At 36.7% G+C, this 22,180-nt stretch overlaps 4 protein-coding genes across 5 annotated transcripts; 3 read left to right on the top strand and 1 right to left on the bottom strand.

Annotated features, from left to right (window-relative positions):
• The first annotated feature begins 3,896 nt into the window (after positions 1-3,896).
• LOC121983374 (3-ketoacyl-CoA synthase 12-like) lies at positions 3,897-5,868 on the top strand. Its single transcript, XM_042536315.1, has 2 exons — positions 3,897-4,751; positions 5,148-5,868. Exons 1-2 carry the CDS (start codon positions 3,906-3,908, stop codon positions 5,673-5,675), a joined length of 1,374 nt encoding a protein of 457 aa, XP_042392249.1. The 5' UTR covers positions 3,897-3,905; the 3' UTR covers positions 5,676-5,868.
• A 4,312-nt stretch (positions 5,869-10,180) lies between these two features.
• LOC121982380 (H/ACA ribonucleoprotein complex subunit 3-like protein) lies at positions 10,181-12,831 on the top strand. Of its 2 annotated transcripts, XM_042535406.1 has the most exons (5): positions 10,181-10,320; positions 10,437-10,509; positions 10,888-10,930; positions 12,396-12,541; positions 12,665-12,831. In XM_042535406.1, exons 2-4 carry the CDS (start codon positions 10,456-10,458, stop codon positions 12,491-12,493), a joined length of 195 nt encoding a protein of 64 aa, XP_042391340.1. In that variant the 5' UTR covers positions 10,181-10,320; positions 10,437-10,455; the 3' UTR covers positions 12,494-12,541; positions 12,665-12,831. The 2 variants fall into 2 exon arrangements, with proteins under 2 accessions (XP_042391340.1, XP_042391338.1); XM_042535404.1 differs by lacking the exon at positions 12,665-12,831 and having other exon boundaries at positions 10,183-10,320; positions 12,396-12,663.
• Positions 12,832-14,214: 1,383 nt separating this feature from the next.
• LOC121982379 (NAC domain-containing protein 76-like) lies at positions 14,215-22,139 on the bottom strand. The gene is made up of 5 exons (XM_042535403.1): positions 21,426-22,139; positions 19,878-20,015; positions 15,398-15,568; positions 15,010-15,281; positions 14,215-14,923 (listed from the first exon to the last, which is right to left on the bottom strand). The coding sequence occupies exons 3-5, from the start codon at positions 15,564-15,566 to the stop codon at positions 14,522-14,524; spliced, it is 843 nt and encodes a 280-aa protein (XP_042391337.1). The 5' UTR covers positions 15,567-15,568; positions 19,878-20,015; positions 21,426-22,139; the 3' UTR covers positions 14,215-14,521.
• On the top strand, positions 20,686-21,003 carry LOC121980160 (auxin-induced protein 15A-like). The gene has a single exon (XM_042532124.1). It carries the CDS (start codon positions 20,686-20,688, stop codon positions 21,001-21,003), a length of 318 nt encoding a protein of 105 aa, XP_042388058.1.
• Positions 22,140-22,180: the final 41 nt, after the last annotated feature.

Here is a 22,180-nt window from a genome sequence, read left to right as displayed (position 1 = left end):
AATTATATACGAATTTATAAATAGAAATATATACGGATTTATAAACGGATTAAAATTATATTTGAAATTAATATATAAAATTAATTTAATTTGGTCAATTTAATAACAAATGTATAAACGGATTTTAAATCTGTTTCTAAAATTAGAGACGGAATATTTCTGTCTCAAAATTAGCCACGGGGCTTTCACTAACGGATTTTTGAAACAAAATATTTCGTCTCAAGTTTTTTTTAGAGACGGAAAAATGACTTTCAGAGACGGATTTTTTCGTCTCTGAAGTCCTGTTTTCTTGTAGTGTATCACACAGAGGAATATCACATAATCCATATCAAATTTATATAAAATAATAACATTTCAAAAATAAAGATAAAAAATAATGTTTATTGGCAAGGGTAAGAAAATGATGGAGGTGATCCTATCAAATACTCAAACTGTAATAAATCTAACACGACAGAATATTGAGGATTAGATTATTGAGAGAATGAACTTTTTAAAATTTGCACTCAAGATGAGTTTCTTAACGATAGCATGGTCTCTCGTATATTTTGGTTTACCATTGCAAACCATATAGAAGAATAATTGAGACATTTCATTTTTAGTCCATTATATACATATGATATTACTAAAATGTCCATGTATATGGATGTATGTATATATTCTGATTGGTCAGATATATATCTATATACAGTAAGGGTAAATCTTGTTGGCAAAAATCTGGTCAACTAGAAATTTTTATCTCCCAATTATAATACATGCATGTACATACATGTAATTAATATCTACATATGATATTACTAAAATACCCATGCATACACATGCATGTATATATTCTGGGTGGCCAGATTTTGACTATTTAGCATTACCCTATCAGTAAATCTTGTTGGTGGGCAACTAGAAATTTTTATCTTTCAATTATAATACATACATGTAATTAATATATAAATATGATATTATTAAAATGTCCTTGTGCATGCATGTATCCATATATTCTGATTGACTAGATTCTGACCATTTAGCATTATCCTATATATATATATATATATATATATATATATATATATATATATATATATATATATATAAATCTGACTCAAATTAAAACAATTTAATAGAGCTCGACCACTTAAGGAGCATAGTTTCACCAACCTCGCTCTAGCGAGTCTTAATTTCATTAAATGAAGCAAGTAGAAGCCTTTCGTTCAGGTGTCTTTATAACATCGTGGGACTTGATGAATTTCATTGATGCTCGATATTTATTACGATTGTGCGTTTAATTAAAGTTAGAGATCCTTTATGTACCCTAATCGATGAACCATTTACACGTTTAATTAAATTCACATTAAATGCTCTTTTATGAATTTTAGGTGGGCATCTTACACCTCTTTTTTTCCCCCTATTTGTCTTTTTTTTTTCTCCAAAAAAAAAAAAAAAAATACAAACACAATACTCAACCATCACTTTCATTCGCTTGATCGAGCCCCTTAAATAAACAAGACAATTTGGTCCCCAATCATGGCAGGATATTTGATACTTAAAAAAATAGACATTGCTAAATGATCAGAATATATACATGTATGTATATATATGATCATTTTAGTAATATTATATGTATATATTAATTATATACATCTACATGCATGTATTATAATTGGGAAGATAGAGATTTCTAGTCAGATTTTAGCTAACAAAATTTACCTTAAACAAAAATTATTGTTCGATCTCTACCGTTAACCTAATCAATCATTATAATCATTGCAATCTCTTCCTTATTAGCAAATTCAATTTTAAACACCAAAAAAGCTTTAGAAACATTTAAAGCTAAAGACACTCAAAAGAATAAGAGCTCATTGACTCCCCCTCGTCGTGGTTGGGCAACGCGTGCCAGAAGAATCTTAGGCATCTTCAATCGTTAAAGTTTTAATTAATTTTTTTTTATGATTTCAATATGTTACATGAATATTATAAAATCTTATTGAAAAACCTCCAATGGTTAAAGCTCTATGTGAATCTTTTTTATGATATAATTTATAGTATGTAATTGCATGATTTCATGTATATATATCAATTTCAATACAAAAGAATAGGTTTAAATTTTCACTATTACTCTTCAACTATAAATTTCAAACCTATCTATAATAGTTTAAACCTTTTTATTCAATTTTTTTAATTTTAAAAATCTCTCATGTGCTTTACATTGGAGATGCTCTTAACAAATCTCTTCTTTATGAAGAGAAGGTCAGGGAAAATATCCATCTGCAATCAAAGTTAGTAAAACAGTTAATGAATTAAATGTGGTAAAATATATTTATATTCATTCAATATCTAGTTATCAATTAAATAAATAAATTAAAATAATTATTAAATTAAATAAATAAACTCGAATACGTTGTGTTTGTTAATATCCATAAATTGAGATTATAAATTATTGATAAATAATATTAGTGAATAAAATTTATAAGTTATCTTCCACAATAAACTCTCTTGTTATCTTGGTTAATAAATAAAAAAACTTTAAAAACAAATAAATTTATGTTATCAAATTCAAACCAAATAAGATTTAAAAAAAAATAAAAAGTTACCTTCTTATAAGAAGAAGATGAGTTCCTGTATGCGCTTTCCGATTTATTTTGATAAATGACAGTAAACTTCTTTAGAACTAAGACATTCACCCCATCATTAGTCAGTTCGAATAGATGAATATTTACCCTTAATTTGGATGGGACAAGCGAAGATTCATTAACATAAGGGGAAGGGAGAGAAATGGAGAGGAAATTAAATATTTATATTCTTTTTGTTTGGGAGGGAGAGAAAGTTCATTAATGTAACATGTGTTACCTGTATTTGGAAGGAAAATGAGGATGATGAAGGTTAAATATATAAAGTTATAAAATTACTCTTACTTTTATTAAAGACTTACGTGTTCAAGAACCTAGTGCATCTTACGTACATTTATTGGTTAAGACTTATGTATTCAAATAATTGTAACTTATTTATTAAAGTCGGTGTCAGCGTCGAAGTCGGTGTCGAAGCCGAAGTTGGTGTCGACATTGAAGTCGAAGTCTAAGTCAATGTCGAAGTCGATGTCGGTGTTGAAGTCGATATCCGCGTCGAAGTCGACACCGACGCCAAAGTCGGCGTCAGTGTTGACGAACTATGAGTGTCAAGCGGCGCAAGTCGGACGGTGTGAGTATTTTTTATTATAAAGTAAAAATTATCTAAAATAATGATTTTTAGAGTGTAAAAAATTCTTTTGTTTCATTAATAAAGAAGGTTAAAACTTCCTCCTACCTTTTCATTCTATAACTTACTTCCTTCTAAACAAGGTTTCAAATTTTCCTTTTTTTTTTTTTTGGTTACCAATACCTCACCTCCTCTCAAATAGTCCGTTAGTATCAACTAAAAAAATAATCAAATAATTAATAAATTTAAATTAAGAGATTTATAACATTTAAACAAATTCAACTCAAACTAAATTTAAATCAAGCTTAAATTTATAAAAAAAAATTAAGCTAAATTTGAACCGCCATTTTCATGACTTAATTTGTTTTAGGTTTGACTCAAATTTAGTTCGATTACCTTAAGGTATAAATAGTAGCGGTGCGAAGGGATCTTTTATGGGTGCTTGACTCAACCGTCGAATCCAACCTCATTTGATCCCGGCCTTTCACACGTGGAGAGTCCGTATTGTCCATTGCGCAAAGGACCCCCCTTCGTCTAGGGTTTTCTCAATCCAAGCTGATCGGTCAAGTTCGCGCCAGCTAGCTAGATCCGGGTCCACAGCTGCAAAATCTCTGTAAGGCCGTAAGGGTGGGTAAATGATCGCATTAAATGTGAGAAATTACTTTTTTATTTTTATTTTTATTTTATATTTGTAGTTTATGCAGACGGCAGAGGAGAGTCTTCTCATGGAGTTGTTGTCAATGGCGTCCGCCTTCATGCTCTTCTACTGCTTCTTAAACATTCTATGGGTTTTTTTCCGGCGGTGGCGCGACCGGCAGTGCTACCTGGTTGACTATGTGTGTTTCAAGCCCTCCGACGACCGGAAAATATCGACGGAGTTCAGCGGGGACATCGTGATGAGGAACCCGCGGCTGGGGTTCCCGGAGTACAAGTTCCTGCTCAAGGTCATCGTCAACTCCGGCATCGGCGAGGAGACGTACGGCCCGAGCAACATTTTGGAGGGGCGGGAGGACGAGTGCACCCACGGCGACGGCATGGCGGAGATGGACGACTGCATGGACGCGGCGCTGGACGAGCTGTTCCGGCGGTCGGCGGCGCTGCGCGTGTCGCCGCTCGACGTGGACGTGCTGGTGGTGAACGTGTCGATGTTCGCGCCGGCGCCGTCGCTGGCGTCGCGGATCGTGCGGCGGTACGGCATGCGGGAGGACGTGAAGGCGTTCAACCTCGGCGGGATGGGGTGCAGCGGCAGCCTCATCTCGCTGGACCTCGTCGGGAACGTGTTCCGGGGGAGGGGGAGGACGACGGCGGTGGTGCTGTCGTCGGAGTCGATCGGGCCCAACTGGTACCGCGGCAGCGATAAGTCGATGATGATGGGGAACTGCCTCTTCCGCTCCGGCGGATGCGCCATGCTGCTGAGCAACGACCCAGCGATGCGGCGGCGGGCGAAGATGAGCCTCCGATGCCTCGTGCGCACCCACATTGGCGCCAACGACGACGCTCACCAGTGCGCCGCCCAGAAGGAGGACGACCGAGGCCTCGTCGGCTTCTTCCTCGGCAAAGAGCTCCCAAAGGTCGGTAGTACTTTTTCAAATTACCTCCGAGTTTTATAATTCTTTTACTTTTACCCCGAATCTTAGAAAATGAATTCAACTCCTGTAGTTTTTAAAGCCACCAATATATTTCACCCTTTTTCTTCTACCAAGTACTGCATCACATAACTATAAATTGCAACCCCACATGCAGATGTTTCCGTATAATTGGGGACGGGTACAACTGTGTTGTTAAGACTGAAATGAGATAATTTAAACTTACAAGGATTTATAAGTAATTTACTAAACGTTAAGGTGTGGAAACAAAATTTTCTCTGGTTCTTACTCTGTTTTCGGAACAAAGAAGAAAACAGAGCCAACTGTTCTTGACCGAAAGATGCTCGATCGTTCGATCGATTCTAAGCTGTTCATGAACAGGCTGCAGTCCGATCGTTAACGGAGAATCTCCAACGCCTTCTCCCCAAAGTGCTTCCCACCCGAGAGCTGCTCCTCTTCGCCGCCCGGGCGGCGAGGCAGCGGCTGTGGTGGCGGAACAAGGCCGGGGCACCTCTGGCGGCGGCGACGCGAGTCAACTTCAAGTCCGGCATCGACCACTTCTGCCTACACCCCGGCGGCGCCGCCGTGATCGAGGCCGTCGGGCGAAGCATGGCGCTCTCCCCCCACGACCTCGAGCCGTCGCGCATGACCCTCCACCGGTGGGGCAACACCTCCGCCAGCAGCCTCTGGTACGTCCTCGCCTACATGGAGGCCAAGCGCCGCCTTCGGAGGAACCACCGCGTGCTCATGGTCACCTTCGGCGCCGGCTTCAAGTGCAACAGCTGCGTGTGGCAGGTGGAGCGCGACCTCGACGACGACGGAGCTTGGGCGGACTGCATCCATGGCTACCCTCCCAAGACCTCGACCAATCCCTTCCTCGAAAAGTACGGCTGGGTCAACGATGAGTGATCGCCATTGCCATCGAACAAAACTACTATAAAAGGATCTTCACAACTCTCTTCACAGCCATTAAGATCAGAGCAGAATTCGCTTTCAATGTAGTTTTCTTCTTCTTCGTCTTCTTGATGTTTTCCTCTGATTAACATTCGATTATGATGATTAGTTCTTAGCCGCCACTAATTAATCAACATGAGCTTAATTAATTGTATTTGGATGCATTATGCCGTTGACAACATGAATGCAACAAGAGCTTTCTTCCAGCTTCATTAATGGCGGCAATTAAGGGCTAGAACTGCCCTTCTCCAACCGGGCATGTGCCTTACCAACATTTTCGCCGGTCTCTTTCCCATGAATTGATTGTCGTCTCCGCATTTTTAATCTTGCAGCCTAAATAAGTTTAGCCACGATCCCGTTAGGAATATGAGACAGACGGAGACCGGACGAGCGGTCAGTGATGTTGACGAAGGATGACTGAGCTCCTCGGAAGTACTATTGAGGACTGCTAACGAGGGGCGATGACGAAGAGGGTGATACACGAATCCTGCGCACACTCAAACAAGTACCCTACACATTAGGGACCAAGAATCAGAGAAAAAGTTCTCGGAGCAGGTCCTCTGACGCTCAAGTCAGATACTTTTTTTTTCAGAAGCACAATAAAACGACAAAGGAACAAAGTATAAGACAGATGCGAAAAAAATCGTGAGCATACCTACGTAAGGGAGAGGACCATCTTTTTTATACGACAGTGCGTACTTCTGGCCTCTGACAAGTATCAGGGAATGTCGGATGTCAGACCTTGTCCGACGGTGAATGACGCGTGACATCCTCTTATAGGTCGGAGGAAGGTTCTGTTAGCAACGAGTCACAGACCGTAAGAATATACCCTGACACGCAACAGTTATTTCATGACAGGTGATTACGATTCTCTGACTCAGTTGTCGTTTTTGCTGATCCGGCCTGGACAGAAAAACTCTTGACGACCAGCAGTCGAAGAGCCTGACCTGGATATATCTGAGTAGTCCGCCATATCTTGGCCGGGTGTGCCATGTTCTTATATGTAACTCTGCTTGAGAAAACCTGACCGGTAGAGATAGTTCCCGCTCTTCTTTTACTGTTCCTCATTCTGTTAGCCTGAATCCCCGATCTATTCATCCCGACTGGGCATTAACTAATTAGCTGTCTCTAGCAGTTATATCCCTTCTGTTGAATGATACGCGCCTCTTGACCCTTGACTACCACGTCCTCTAGACTTCCGACTGTCATGTCCCCTTGATTTCTGACTGCCGCGTCCCTTTGACTTCTGACTGTCACGTCCCTTTGATTTCTGATCGCCACGTCCTCTTGACTCCTTCCTGATTGGCTCTCCCGACCCCCCACATCATACGCCGCATCAAGCCATATTAAACATATTTTGATAACCCGAATGACAAAGATACACAATTTGATCTAGCAAACCTCTTTTCCTCATTCCAGTCACAATCTTTTATTCTCTATAGGGAGCACGAGTCTCTCCTCTGCCACCGGTGCCCTTGCGATCTCTTCGCCAAAAGAAAACCCTTGTTCTGTAACTATAATAGCTATTAACCAGTCGAGATCCTCTGGACCGCAACCCTTGACAAAAATCTGGTGTGTTAGTCGTCAAAAAATTTTACATCTTAGCATAACTAACTTATTTGCAAACTATATTAATAATGAGCTACAAAGCAAATCCAAATTCTTCAATGATCTTGTCTGAAAATTACAGGGATGACAAGCTGAGTACGATGAACATATGGTTGACTAGCAGAAGACCTTTAACTCCCAGGAGTAGCTTTTTTTCGATCCTATACACAAGGAGATGAGCCAATAAAACATCAGCGCCTAGAAACCAGGGGGGAGTCCTTAGTGTAGACCCTTCGACGTTCAAGTCAGTCTCAGTTCGAGTGAGTAGATGAAAAACAATAAGAATGTAAGCGTGAGAGTAAAATTACAGATGTCAAAGAGCGTACCTTCGTCACAGAGACGACGCCTCTTTTATATATCACCTCACATAACCTCCTTTATCATGAGGTGACAAAACATGTCAAAGTTTGTTAAACAATTCACCATAATCATCCGAGAAATCTTTCTCTTACTTACATGTATACCTCTTTTATCATTTATAACTTGTGTTATTACCAAGGTTGTTAAAGAGATATGTTGTTATTATTGATCAGCTGATGGGAGACACGATAGTTCCTGAAGAAGTTTTCAGAAGAATATTTTTTGACACCAAGTTATTATTATGGCAAGTTATCATGATATTGTCCGCTGAGCATAATTCAGTAGATCCTTAAGTCGGTTGTCATGTTATGATGATGTTGTTGGCTGAGCATAATTTGACAGGTCCTTAAGTCGGCCGCCCTATTAGGATGATGTTGTTAGATGAGTATAATTCGATCGGTCCTTAAGCCGACCGCTTCGCTAGGATGATGTTGTCGACTGAGCATAATTCGGTAGGTCCTTAAACCGACCGCTTTTATAGAACTATTTGGTTGCATTCTATATATTCCACTGTAATGCATCATATTAAACTACTCAATTACGTTCTGCGAAGCATTAAGATATTCGTTCGGAAAATGGTAGAGTGCGCCATGCTTCCTAGAAATCACTTTGATAGTGCATGTTTTGCTATAATTCTATTCGAGCGGTAATATGAGGATAAGTGCCATAGACTTGGTCATCCTTTTTCCCGACCAGTCATATAATTGGCCCCTCAGAGAAACCCCACTTCATGCCGAGAGACTTGATCAATATATTAGGATGGATTATATTTGTCTTGACTGACTTTTTACACGGCGGGGCATATAAATTTATCTGACTTTATTACCAGATGAGTTTACCTACATACCGTCCCCTTGGTTGGTCTGTTGTGGAGTGAGTCAATTATTCCGGTCGACCCATAAGACTAAGATTAAGAGTGCGTTTGGTTCAAGTCATCATGTATAACCTTGGTTATGTGATTACCAGGTAATCACATAATCAAGGTTATAGGGAATAAAACATAACCAAATATTGTTTGGTTCAACTTAGGTAATGCAACAAAAACTTGTTTGTTTGAAGGTTTTAATGAATACCCTAATTTAATATTTTACCGTATTACCCTCAGTTACAAAACCAACTATACATAATATTATTATTATTATTATTATTTATTTATTTATTTTTTAATGTTTATTTACTTTTCTTTTTCCTGTATATTTTTTTACTTTTTTATATGTTTTTTTTTTTAATGTTTTTATATTTTTATATTATTTATATTATTTATATTTATATATTTTATTTTTTTTTTACATTTTTAAAATTTTAATTTTTATTTATTTATTTTATTTTTAACTTTTTTTAAATTTTTTAAATTTTTAAAATTTTTAAAAAATTTTAAATTTTTATAATTTTTTTTTTAAATTTTAAAAATTTTTAAAAATTTTTAAAAAATTTTAAATTTTTATAATTTTTTTTAATTTTTTTTAAAAATTTTTTAACATTTTTAAAATTTTTATTTTTTTAAATTATTTATTTTTAAAAAAATTAAATTTTTAAATTTTTTAAAACATTTTTTTTAATATTTTTTTTACATTTTTTCTCTTTTTTTTCATGCTTTTTCTTATCGGAGGGTATTTTTGATAAAAAAAATTCGTTAACCCCGGAATCAACAAAAACCTTAGTTTTCTGAGATTTTCCGATTCCGGGCTGCATGACCCTTTTGCTGACGTGTCGGGCATGGAACATTACTTGAGAATCATCGAATACCTAAACCAAATAAGGTTTTTGTTGATAACCTTGGATGGATAACCAAGGTTATCAAAAATAACCCCGAACCAAACGCACCCTAAGGGTTAATCTTTCAGGAATCATTTAACCGATGATTCCAAACCATCAAATCATCAATTTCAAACCACAGACTGATCTAGTGGCAAGTGGGAGAGCGAGTAACACACATTTTGCGGAAACGCGGAGGATGTACTGTAAAATCTTTTCTCATTCTCTCTTAGTCGGGTATAAAAGAATATTCGTATAGAGTAGGTCAAGGCCGGCGATACTTTTTCCACTATGCTAATTGTTGAGTTTTTTTCCTATGTTTGGCTTGAGGGCAGAGGAGGTTTCGCCCAGGTTTGCCTTGACCCCTTCTAATTTTCCTCTGTGGTCGCAGTCCAACCTAACAAGGAGTTAAGGTCGGGTCCTCAAATCCCAAGGCGGAGTTGACTAACGTACTACGGTCTAACATGAACTGAACACGAAGGTGGGGTTCAATCGGGTGGATGGGTAAGTGTGAGAGTGAGTAAGGCACATTATGAGGACGTGCAGGAGGTACACAGAGAGGTATTTTCCTACTCTCCCTGAGTCAAGTATAACCGGAGGCAGGTGAATAGGTGATAAAAGAATTTCCTAAAAAAATGGATATTAAAATTCGCCTTGAAGGTTGGCCCCGCTGTGGGACCAACCTGGGTACAATTTCCAGCAGGTAATGAACGGGTCTTTCTAATCGAGTATCTCTAGTATTGATTTTACAAAAACCCAACCCGTCATTCACGCGTTAAATATCGAAACCTCCTAAAGCCCTAACGCCTAATCGTTCGTCTCTTACTTATCGCCGCCGCTAGCTCCTTCCTCCACGGGCCACCGTCTCCCTCCGCAGGTTTGCTTCTTCTCCTGTCTCACTCGATCACGAACCAGATACTTGTGTCGTTCGATTAGGATTGCTATTATTTTTGGTTACTGCTTCCTGACGATGTAAATTGTGTAAATTCGAAGGTTGAGGGAATCATCGAAGATGTACCTCCAGTTCTACATCAATGAGAACGGAGACAAGGTTTACACCACCAAGGTACCTATTTTTTTTTCCTTTGTATTTCGCGGATGGTTTTATGCGGAATCAGAAGAGAGGTGATTTTTCTTTTCTTCTATTCGAATTCGTCGTTCCCCCCTTTTATATCTCTCTGATGATTTATTCGGGATGAAAAAAGAGATGATTTTGTTTTTCTACTTTCTGAACTCTTAAAATGAAAAGGGATTATCTATTAGTTGTTTGCAATTTGTTTCTTTAGCTTGAATTCAATAACTTCATGTTGATTTACTGCTGGGAAATTTGTTTTTTTTTAAACATGGATCTTTAACAACTTCGTGTTGAGTACCGCTGGGGAATTTGTTTTTCTTATTTGGCATTTAGTAGCTTACTGATTGAAGTTCTTTCTCGCGTCTGCAGAAAGAGACTCCAGTGGGGTTGCCAACACAATCTGCACATCCAGGTATGCTTTACGCTCAATATAGTCTCATTTGTATTTATTCTCCTTTCATTTTTGCTATTGTTCTCTGTTTCAGTATCTTTTGAGCATTTGCAAAAAAAAAAAAAATAATTAACATATGGGAGGCAAAATGTCTAACAATATGGTAATCGAAAACAAATTTAAATAAAGATAGTCACCGGTGTACTAAGTTCCTAAGTATACATTTACCATTTAGTAATATATATTAGCAATCTCTAGAATAGTTTGATTGACCTCTCGTGAATTCGATAGCATTATTGCCTATCGACGTGCCCATAGGGGATTGTTGGCTTTGTAATCAACAAAGTTTTTTACATACCATGATCTATAACACAAAGATTGAATGGATATTGGCTATTTAATTTCATTTAGAATTAAAATATAATGAAAAACATGTTAATGTGTATTACTTTTGACATAGGACTACCATCGATGATGTAGGAAATGAACGTCCCCAGTTAACGGTGGTCAAATAAACGACACACCAAATCACTTAAAGCTCACATAAAGCACAAAAACAAAGATAATAATAATATTAGTAGTGTGTGTGCTCATATGTGTTTGGTTGATTGTGTCAAGCATATATGCAATGGAAATAAAAAGGAAAACTAAAACATGATGTTAGCGAGATCATCTAATGTGGTTCGGAGACCTTCTCGTATTACATAACCTATGATATGTCAATCCATTTCTTCACAAGAGGTAATAGGGTAAAGATTTACAAGCAAGGATGGTTCCTTGATCCAAACAATGAGATTTCACAGCTTGAGCTTATCTCACACAGATTCAACCTTACTCTACTAAGTAATGAAATGAATGCAACGGGGAAGAAGAATTACCAAGAGCTTGACGAGGATGGAGCCTTTACTTCATCCAAATCGTTGGAGATTTTTAAACACTTATCCACTTAAGCAGGAGGAGAAAATGATATGAAATGAAGAGCTCATTGTGCCCAAATGCTCTTGATGCATATATCAAACCCACAGAAAACACCGACCTCAAACTATGGTACATCAAAATAATGTGGTTAAGTGCAACCACAAATGATTTTTTTCAGGTTACATTATACTACCTGTTATTTAATATTTTATATATCTAGGCATTATTTGATTGTTAAATCTGTTCATGGTTGATTTAAAATCCGAAAACTCTATCTGAACTTGAATTTGAACAAATGCAAAACTCAAAACCCATATAATTTATTTCTTTTCTGGTCTGATTGTTTGATTTTCGGATAAGAATTATGCCATTTATTTTTTGTGCACCTCCATTGAAGAATAATGTCATTTCAGGCATAAAACTGGTTAATTTCATTTATGCTGTTAAGTCATTGGTCAAAACCGATAGTGAAGTAATACATTTTTTGCTTTGCATTTGAGAGCTCAGTTTCTAACACTCAGGAAAGCATGCTTTTGCTTACATTTTTTTTTCACCCACGGTGATGCAGCTCGTTTCTCTCCGGATGACAAGTATTCCAGGCAACGGGTGCTTCTGAAGAAGCGGTTTGGTCTACTTCCAACCCAACAGTCGCCCTTGAAGTACTAAACCATTCCACGATGAGCTGAGCTGGTGAACCATATCCATCCATTCGCTGTAAGAGAGACTTATAAGAACATTGTGTGCATTGTGTTCGTCATCTTCTTGAAGTACTTTTTGCCTGGCCAAGTATTTGTAGATTTATGATATTTCTGTTCATGTGTGTTCGTGTGCGTTCAGTTGGTTGCGTCAAGCATTCGTTCTTCGATTCTAAAGCGTGTTTGGATGGACCACCTTCTGATTTTGCTCAAGTTTTGAAGAAAATGGACTCAAATAAATTCATTGTACCACTACCTTTTTGCTATGTTGCTTTTCTTGCTATTGGTCAAAAAGTTGGAAAAATTAAATCCTCTTGATCTTGCTCTTTTTTTTTGTTTTTTTTATTGTTCTGCGAGGATATGAATCCATAAACGTACAATTATTTGTGAAACGACAAGTTAGGTAGGGTGCAATTGTAGGTGGGAAACAATGACAAATTGCATGGTGATCAATGACCCTACTTTATTCTTTTGGTTGTAGAGGTATATTTATTACTTTTAATGTTTTTTTATAATTAATTATGCTCATCTGTTAAAAATTTCTGCATTATTTTTTAAAAAATTTTAAAGCTTAATTAAATTTTAGTTAAATTTAGATCATGGACATTTGAGAGTATTTATTTAATATATAAAATTTATATTATTATTTTTAAATATTATGAATAATTTAAAATTATAAAATTTATAAATTATTGTATTTTATGTTTTTAATAAAAATTTAGAATTATATTTTATCTAATTTAAAAAAAATAGATAAAATGATAGGTATTCATGTTGAAACAAGAATATTATAAAAAAATTTAATTCGATTCGAATATGAACTCAACGTGAAAATCTTAACTGAATCCATTCGAATTATCTAACCAATCTATTTTTTTTTCTCTTAATATTTTATCATTATATACTAACATTCTTTTATTCATGTACATAAAAGTAAAACATCCCAATTTAAAAATTTCTAATTCGAATTTCCAAATCCCTAATCTTCATCTAATATTTCAAGTCAATTCGAATTGGCAGGTCAGATTTATTTTTGACACTTCTAAACTATACGGATTATATTATTTATGTTTCATCTTTAATGTGCAAAATACCAATTAATTAATAGACAAATCAAGAAGCCCTCCGATATTTGGAAGCATCACATGAGCATTTCTCTTAGTTTTTTTGTTTTTTATAACAAATCCACCCGTCTCAATAATATAGTTGTCTTCAAGTATATTATTTGATGTTATTATCTTTTACCACAAGTATTAAATTCTAAACAAATCAATTAGTTGTAAGTTTGAATTAATAAGAATTATAGTTTTATAATTACTACAACATAAATATTAGATGAATGAGTCCTATCCACATTATAATAGTCTAGAAATCATAACTACTATAATATAAATATTTTTAATAAGTAAAAAAAGCATTGTAATAATTACATAATATTTTTAACAGGTACAATTTTTGTAGCTATAACAATACAGATTTATCCTATTATACAATTACCTGATTTAGGTTTAATATGTGTGACAAAAAATAATAATATCAAATAATATACTTGAGGGTAGTTGTGTAATTTTAAGAAGAGGTCTTTTTATAAAAAAACAAAACAAGAGAGTCCTTTTTATGAATAAAAAGGGATTTCCTTTTTATTATTACCCTTAATTAATTGCAAGACCATAGTGAATGCAAGTGGTCCTGTTTGAGCAAACATTAATTAATTGATATGTTAAATTGCAAACAAAAAGAAAATTGCCAGATTAATTACACCAAATAATTATCCATTGTTAATTAAGTGTTTTGAACGTAAGACGAGAATTTCCCTTACAACATATCTATCTATACACGGAACAATGCCAAACCTATAATCCATCTACATAAACAGTCACTCATGCATATCTCCATTACACTTGATTAACTAACACGCAATCTAAAACTAAATAAGTGAGTCAATGCTGAGTAATTAACAGCTAAGTACATTATTATTATTATTAATAATAATCAACAATCAGAATAAAATTTGATCCTTTTTTTCCAGATTCGTGATCAAATCTTGGTCTTCGATAAATTCCACATCAAGCATTAGTCCATATTGGTCCATGGCCCCACCAATTCCCCTAGACCCCACCTCCTCCTCCATCTCCATGAAGTTGTAGTGCAATGGCGTTAAGTCAGGGAAGAATGTGTTATTCGAGGTGCTTCCCTCTTCACCCAGGGCATACAACTTGTGGGAGGATGATTTTGATGGCATCATCATCATCGCGGCCGTGCAGCATTCGTGTTGGAGGGGCATTTGACGAGGAGGAGACACTTCCAAGTACGACGAGGAGTTGTTGTTGTTGTTGTACTCTTGTTCATTATTCTCGACTCCCTTCTTCTTGTGGAAAACCCTGCACAGCACCCAGTCTTCCTGTCGGAGTCGTATAGTTTTTGGAAGTTAGTTGTTTCCTTATCTCTGCTCAGGGTTAAAGAGGTTTGCTATTGGTCAATTAATACCTTCACAGGCGGTGCGAGTGGTGATTCGAGTCGGAACTCATGCATGACCCAATTGGTCTTGGTGCCGTTGGGCGCTCGTCCCATGTAGAACACGAGCGTCTTCCTCATCCCGACCACCGTTGCATGGGTCGCAGGGTCATAGATTGTTCGATCCTTCCCTGTGGCCTTCCAATACCCTGATCTAGTTGCGCGGTTCGCACGCGACCCCGTGGCATACTTGCGGTCGCGAAAGTTAAAGAAGTACCACTCATCCACACTCAACTTCGCTATGTCTAATCGAACAAATCCCAAAACACTCGCATAATCAGACCTTAAAATAAAACCCAAAAAAAAAAAAAAAAATCCAATGCATGTAACGATAAACATAACTAACGGTCAAGAAGTTAACCTGGAAGCTCCCATGGCTCTTGAGTGTGCAGATCCACCTCCACCAAAGTCCCCGTGGACACTCTATCGCATGCAACCTTCTTCTGCAAGTAGTAGCAAACCAGCTCTTCATCGCTAGGGTAGAACTTGAACCCCGGTGGGAGAGTCGACCCAATGTCCCTAAGCTCCATTTCTTTGATCCACCTCTCACCAACAACTCGATCAATATATATATATATATATAAATATATAAATATATATGTGTGTGTGTTACTCAAACCCTAGTTCCTACAAAGAGGGAGTTTATATTCATGAAGAGAAGGGAAAAAGAAGACGAAGTTGAAATGGCTTCACTTGGTTGATGAAAATCCATACTTATAGAGAGCATTAAGTCGTCATGAAAACAACATCGACTATTCCATATCAAAATCAATTTAAATAATAAATAAAATTCTAAATATTTAAACATATATAGTCCCTGTCAAATCATGATCAAGAAGGCGTGCAAAGAGGTCGTAATCTTTCTGGAAAATGCTTAAGTATCAGTCCTCATGCGTCTGCGGCGAGAACACAAGGAAAAGAAATCCATGCCCACAAGAAATCTCACATTTTAATTAAAGAAACATTTCATGTATCAAAATATCAATTATTTGTTCCTAGTTCTTCTCATGTATAATTATATATATTAAAGTTAGTTAAATTGTAGATGATGGTAGGAATAACAAATTAATATTTAAATAAATAAAAAATAAATATTAGGGTTTCTTGTGGTTTAAGGTAGGAAATTGAAGGATGTACCAAGAATTGGAGTCATCAACTAGCTTGTCAACTTGTGTGAGTAGTAGTGTATTATATTATTTGATGTCAATTAATATTTATGTAGATGATAATAGATTGAACATTAAGTAGATGGGGACGAAAAGATGTCACCAATCAAATAATGGAGACCACTTGTGAAATGTACAAATTGCATGCCCATCACTTTCCAAGCTAGAAATACACTCTGTCCTACTCATTATCTACGTGAAAGTTAAGTGATAAGTAATGTCGCTAATAGAGATGTATTAAACCTTGTATGACGGCCATCTTCACCATTAACACGTCAAATTGTAAGTCTTAATTCAAACTCTATATGATTATCAATAATAATAGAATCTTATCTCTTCACCCATATTGAACTCCACGCATAATTAAGGTGACTGCAAAGAAGGTCCATCCCACCCAATGCGTGGTTAATCTTTCTTCTCAAACACCTAATCTAAGGTTGCCACATCAGTGGCATGTTGAGGTTTGTATAGGTGCATTCTCTTGTAGTGTCGATCGAGTTTCTCATATACGTAAAACTAGTGCATATATTTGATATATGTTTATAAGGATTATGCCTAGTTATTTGCTTGCTTCAAGCCCTAAGAAATGGCAACTACAAAGGGAACATGGAATTAATGAGCACTAATTAAACCTAAGTACTAGGCACCTTTGTTTCCTTATCCTAAGGTGTTGTAGTCCCATGTGTACTCTTAATTGTGTTTAATTGTGTGGAAATAGGAATAATTTCTAGTAAACACATCATGGCTATAAAAGGACATATATTCTATAAATTATTGTAGAAACCCTAGTTTGGATTTCTTGCACAATTTGGCGAACCATGAGTTCATTTTTTTATAATTATATATAATGATTATAAGAACAATAACTGAAAAAAAAAATATTTTTCACATGTGGTAATATGGAGCACTAACAATTATTGGAGTCTCTTAATTGACTAATTAATTATATATCAATTTGCATTCCTTGTTGATTTTGCTTTGCTAAGTACCAAGTGGCACTATCACCTTTAGTTCCCATCAACATCTTGTCTTGAAAAAGTCAAACAAATGGACTTGTAATTTGTAACTGTAATTTAATAAGACAGTAGAAAATAAAATTTTAAAAAAGAAACAAAGAATAAAACTCCATCTTTTATCTGATCTCTATCTTTATGACTAATAAGTGAACTAATTACCATCTTTGATCCTCTAATGATATATACAAATCATTGGAAGCTCAAATCTTTTGCCACATCACTTCCTTAAATTTTAGCTAATTAAATCCAAACACAGGGACAAGAGAATTAGTTTAACCTTTTCTGTTAATATCAACAAAACTAATAAGGACAAATATGTGAATATCGTGACTTCATTCAGGTGGTGGCCATCCATGAATATTTTCAGGTATATTAATTAATTAACACCCTAAAACACATTGTTTCAACATCATATTTAATTATTCATTTGATTCTCCATAGAGATCGTTGTGACGTTAAGCAAGCAATGTGATTTAGTTTGTAGTGTTGTAGGCTTTTGGGGAGAGTGTGCATGTCTTGATGGCTTGAGAAGGTGGGAAAGCGGTTGTCTACAAGCAAAATTTTAGGGCAGATGGCGACTAAATTCTTACAAGGGAAGCATCCCGACTTCAAGTCATAATCATAATAATAAACATTGAAAGTTGATGAAAGTTTTTGAATGTTCCATCTACTCAACCTCGCTATCTTGATGCATTGATCTATTTCCACGCAACGATGACACGAGTGTTCTTTCATCGGTTGATCACCAACTCTATTGACTTGGTCTTAGTAGATTTTGGATTAGATCTGTTGAACTGATCAACCCTCTTAGACTTTGACAAGTAGGCCATGTGCATGAGCACACGACTCTAGGAACATAGCGAGCCAAGTTTGGTTGGGTATTGCACTTCAATAGCTAATGCGAGCAATCTTGGTTGGCTTTTGCTTAAGAAAATATATATGCTATAGGAAGGATGACACTTGCTAGCTACAATTAACGCCTACTAAAGGCTAAAGAGCTAGTCGAGCATTTGAAGCCCAATAAAAATATTTGAAATAATGGGCCTATATTTGAGCCCGTTGTGATCATTTGAATGATGTGATCTTTTTCATTTCCATCCACATTTAATAGAAATTGACTCCTTTCCCTCCTCCCTATTTCCACCCAAGTAAATGCAAGCCATAAATCTTTTCTCGTTACCTTCATGTGTGGCTTACCATTTCCTCTCCGCTTTGCTCACTTTTGGCCATAGCCCATTGAGTTCCTCATTTGAGGATTTAAATTTGTGTTATGATACAAATGGTTCCTCCCAACATTAGAGCCCATCGAGATGAATCCTAACATATATAGTCAATGGCCTTTCAATCCAATTAATCCATTTACCGACTCTATCAAACATTGGGTCATTACAAATAGAGTTGTAAATGAACTAAACGTTCGTAAAGCTTGGTGTTCGGCTTCGTAAGAGCTTGTTTATATTCGTTCAATAAACACAAGATCAATTAAATGAACAAGCTTGAACATATGTGTTCAGCTCGTTAACATTAGTGAACATGTTTGTGAATAATGTTCGTAAATAATGTTCATCAATAAAACTCTTATCAATATGTTAAATAAATAAAGAAAGTTTCAAAATGAATAACCAAGTTTCTAAGCTCAATAACCAACAAAACAAGCTAAAAAAGTAAAAGTTTCAAACAATCAAACAAATTTGAATTGAGAGCTCGATAACAACTAAATGAACCAAGCTCAAGCCAAACTTGAACAATCATTTCAACGGCTTGGTTCATTTTAGGCTTGGCTTGACTTAGCTCGATTACCTTATCAAACAAGCTTGAACACTATAAAGCTTGCCTCATCTTTGGCTGGTTTACAACCCTAATTACGAAAACAATAGCTTAAACCATGTCACTTCTTTGAGACACTTAAACTACTCAATTGTAACATGATGTCATTTATATACAAGATCTAGTGTTTCAATTCTTAGAATCAAGATAAGAAATGAAAGATTTTCCATACATCCTTTATTCATGTTGTTGACTGTTAATTACAATGAATGAATTATAAGAATCAAGACAAGGAGAGCTAAAGGTCTCTTCTTTTCATCTTGTTGTTTGCTAGTCGGAATGAATTAGACATTGTCATACCTTGAAGCCACTCGAACTACTTAAGTTGTAACACTGCGACATGATATCACTTATAGATCACATCAATTAGTTTACTAACAAAAATCCGTATGTGTGATCAAGTCTCAACCATCGATGACCTCTCTTCGTCATTGCAATTTGATACAATTGGATATAAAGGGGCCTCCATAGGAAATCCTATGAAGGGCCCCTCTGTAGGATTTGCTTCCTACAGTGGGCCTCTCGAAACGATTCACATTCTTGCCTTATGCTCTCTCCCCACATTCTAATAGCTATCAAACCCAAAGATCTCCAACCATGCGGACCCATAACACAAATAAAATAACCTGATTGTGATTTGGACCAACCATGTAGCATTTGCTGTGGGACAACACTTTCTATTGTTCAGTTTGTGGTCTTTTATTTAATTATCTCTATAATTTCTAGGAAAATGGAAAAGTATTCCTCATTCTTCCATAACTTGGAACTAAGCAGCAATTTCTAAGAACAAATAGTTCAGAATTTCATGGGAAAGAAACTATAAGACTTATACCTTGTTTCACCTCTCCATCTGAACTCTGCTTGCATTGTGGCAAATCCTTGCACTGGGGGGCGAACAGAAGTGGAAGAGAAATCTAAGCCATGGCTGGTGATTCATTGTGAAACCCATTCCCCTTCCACATGCAACAAACTGACAAGTATTATAAATTAGTAAACAAAACAAAATAAACAAATAAATAAAATCTAAAAGCAATAATACATAGTTCAGTTTTTATTTTGGCAGTATCATTCAGACAGCAGAGTACAGACTCCATCATTTGTAGTTTATTTGGTCAGATGTGGATATGCAATTACTTTGCACACTTGTAAATAAAAATATTTAGGCAAAAATTACAGTTCATCTCTATCTTAACCAATATCATTCCTCACTGGTATTGTTCTTCCCAAGTAACAACTAGAGAGTCTGAAGTTTTTCTAGTTGAATCAGCTCAACAAACAACTAAACCACAATTTCCTCACTGATTCAGTTGCATCGACATCCTAGCCATACTTTCTCAGCTTAACTGATTGAATCAGATGCCATAATATCATTGTAAAAACACTTTTACAACTGAAGAAATATGGTGAAGCTGAGGCCATACTCAGATCAGTTTCATCACTTATATCTGTTTCTTGTCTCCATACCGCCTTTAAAATCATGTCAACTATCACAGTAGCTCAGAATATGAGCTATACCTCTCTATATATGTATGTTTCTTCCTCACCCTCCCAGTTTAATTCAACCACAGAGTTCAAAGATGCTCCACTTGAAACTCTGCAAGACATTTCTCAGGAGGTGGAGAGAGCTAATCAAAGAGACAATGACATATGTGCATCCTGCAAGATACAGCAGACACTGTGTCAAAGAAGAAGGTGAAGAAGATAAAGTTCCTAAGGATGTTCCCAAAGGCCATTTGGTGGTCTATGTTGGAGAGCACTGCAGGCGCTTCATCATTGATCTTGCCTTCCTGCAACACCCTCTGTTCAGGGGGTTGCTCGAGCTAGCTCAGGAAGAGTTTGACTACCTAAGCCCTGGTGGCAAGCTCTGCATCCCATGTGACGAAGCCATCTTTCTTGGCATTCTACAGCATGTTAGATCATGGCAACGCATGAGGGTGTGCACACTGTGCTGCCTGTAAGCTAAAGCATGTTCTTGATTTTTTCTTTCTCCCTCTACTTTCATGTGGTTACTATTGTACAAAGTTCTGTTTATCATAATGAATAAGCAACAACTCCTTCCATTGACCGTGTCATTTATACGCACACAAGACATATCTCTTCGACAAAACAAGTGTGCCATTTTAGCTCTACAATTTTTCTGGTCCACAGCATTCGAAGTTTCGAACAAAGATTTTTCACAAGGATAATGAAGTTAATTTGTAAATTGCATTACGTGCACACATACAGAAGATCCAACAAGGCAAGACAAAAAAAAAAATGCTTTCACCCTAAAAATGAGAAAGTCTGATACCACCAAACAAGTAAATGTACTGAACTTGTTATTGAAAAATTCAGAACAGGAGATGAACAATGACATCAACTGCAAAGTAAAAGAACTCACCTAAGTTGAAGAGAAAGCATAGGTGAAGAATCTGAAGTACGTTAATAACTTTCACTGCATTGACTCTACCTGCCTGCAAACTCGTGCCAGAACCAATAGATGAATCAAGGTTCAAACAGCAAGGCTCGCGATCAAACTGTTAAGAAGTGCTTCAGAAGGCACTCATGGCAGCTCCTTGGCCTTGATTTAGCTCGAGAAGCTTATGTCATGGCCTTTCTCCAACGAATGGCATTATGAGGCACATCCTTGCAGAGACATGGCATGGGAGCTGCAAATATCCTCTCACTTAGCCTCAGGCCTTTCTCGCCCATATCTCAGGCCGTTCTCCACCCGACTAGATGAGGCATAACCTTTTGATCCTCAAGTTGTAGGATATCGAATTAGGCTGACATTTCGCCAAACACCTTCTCTGCGACATCCATCTTCTTCGCTCATGCCAAATCATTGAGAACGCTGTTGTTGTGACTAGCGATATTCGGGCGATTCGCCTCGGCTCATGCCATCCTAGAATCATTAGGTCGTCTCCATCTTGGTGGAGAGGCAAAAGTCCCAAAGGAGGGTATTGTAGGTGGAGAGATCCGTAAAGACGCCCTCCTCGAGCATGGCATTGGAGAACCGCTTGGCCATGGCGACGCGACCAGATCGCGTGATGACAACCTCGGGGAATCAACGACGAGGAGCACGTCCTCGATCTTCGTTCATCAGGAGGAGGCAGCGGGAGATGGACCATATCCACAAATTACGGATCAAAGGAT

Source organism: Zingiber officinale, chromosome 5A (genome assembly GCF_018446385.1).
Source record: "Zingiber officinale cultivar Zhangliang chromosome 5A, Zo_v1.1, whole genome shotgun sequence".
Classification (NCBI taxonomy): domain Eukaryota; kingdom Viridiplantae; phylum Streptophyta; class Magnoliopsida; order Zingiberales; family Zingiberaceae; genus Zingiber; species Zingiber officinale.
This window is presented reverse-complemented; position numbering and strand designations above follow the sequence as displayed.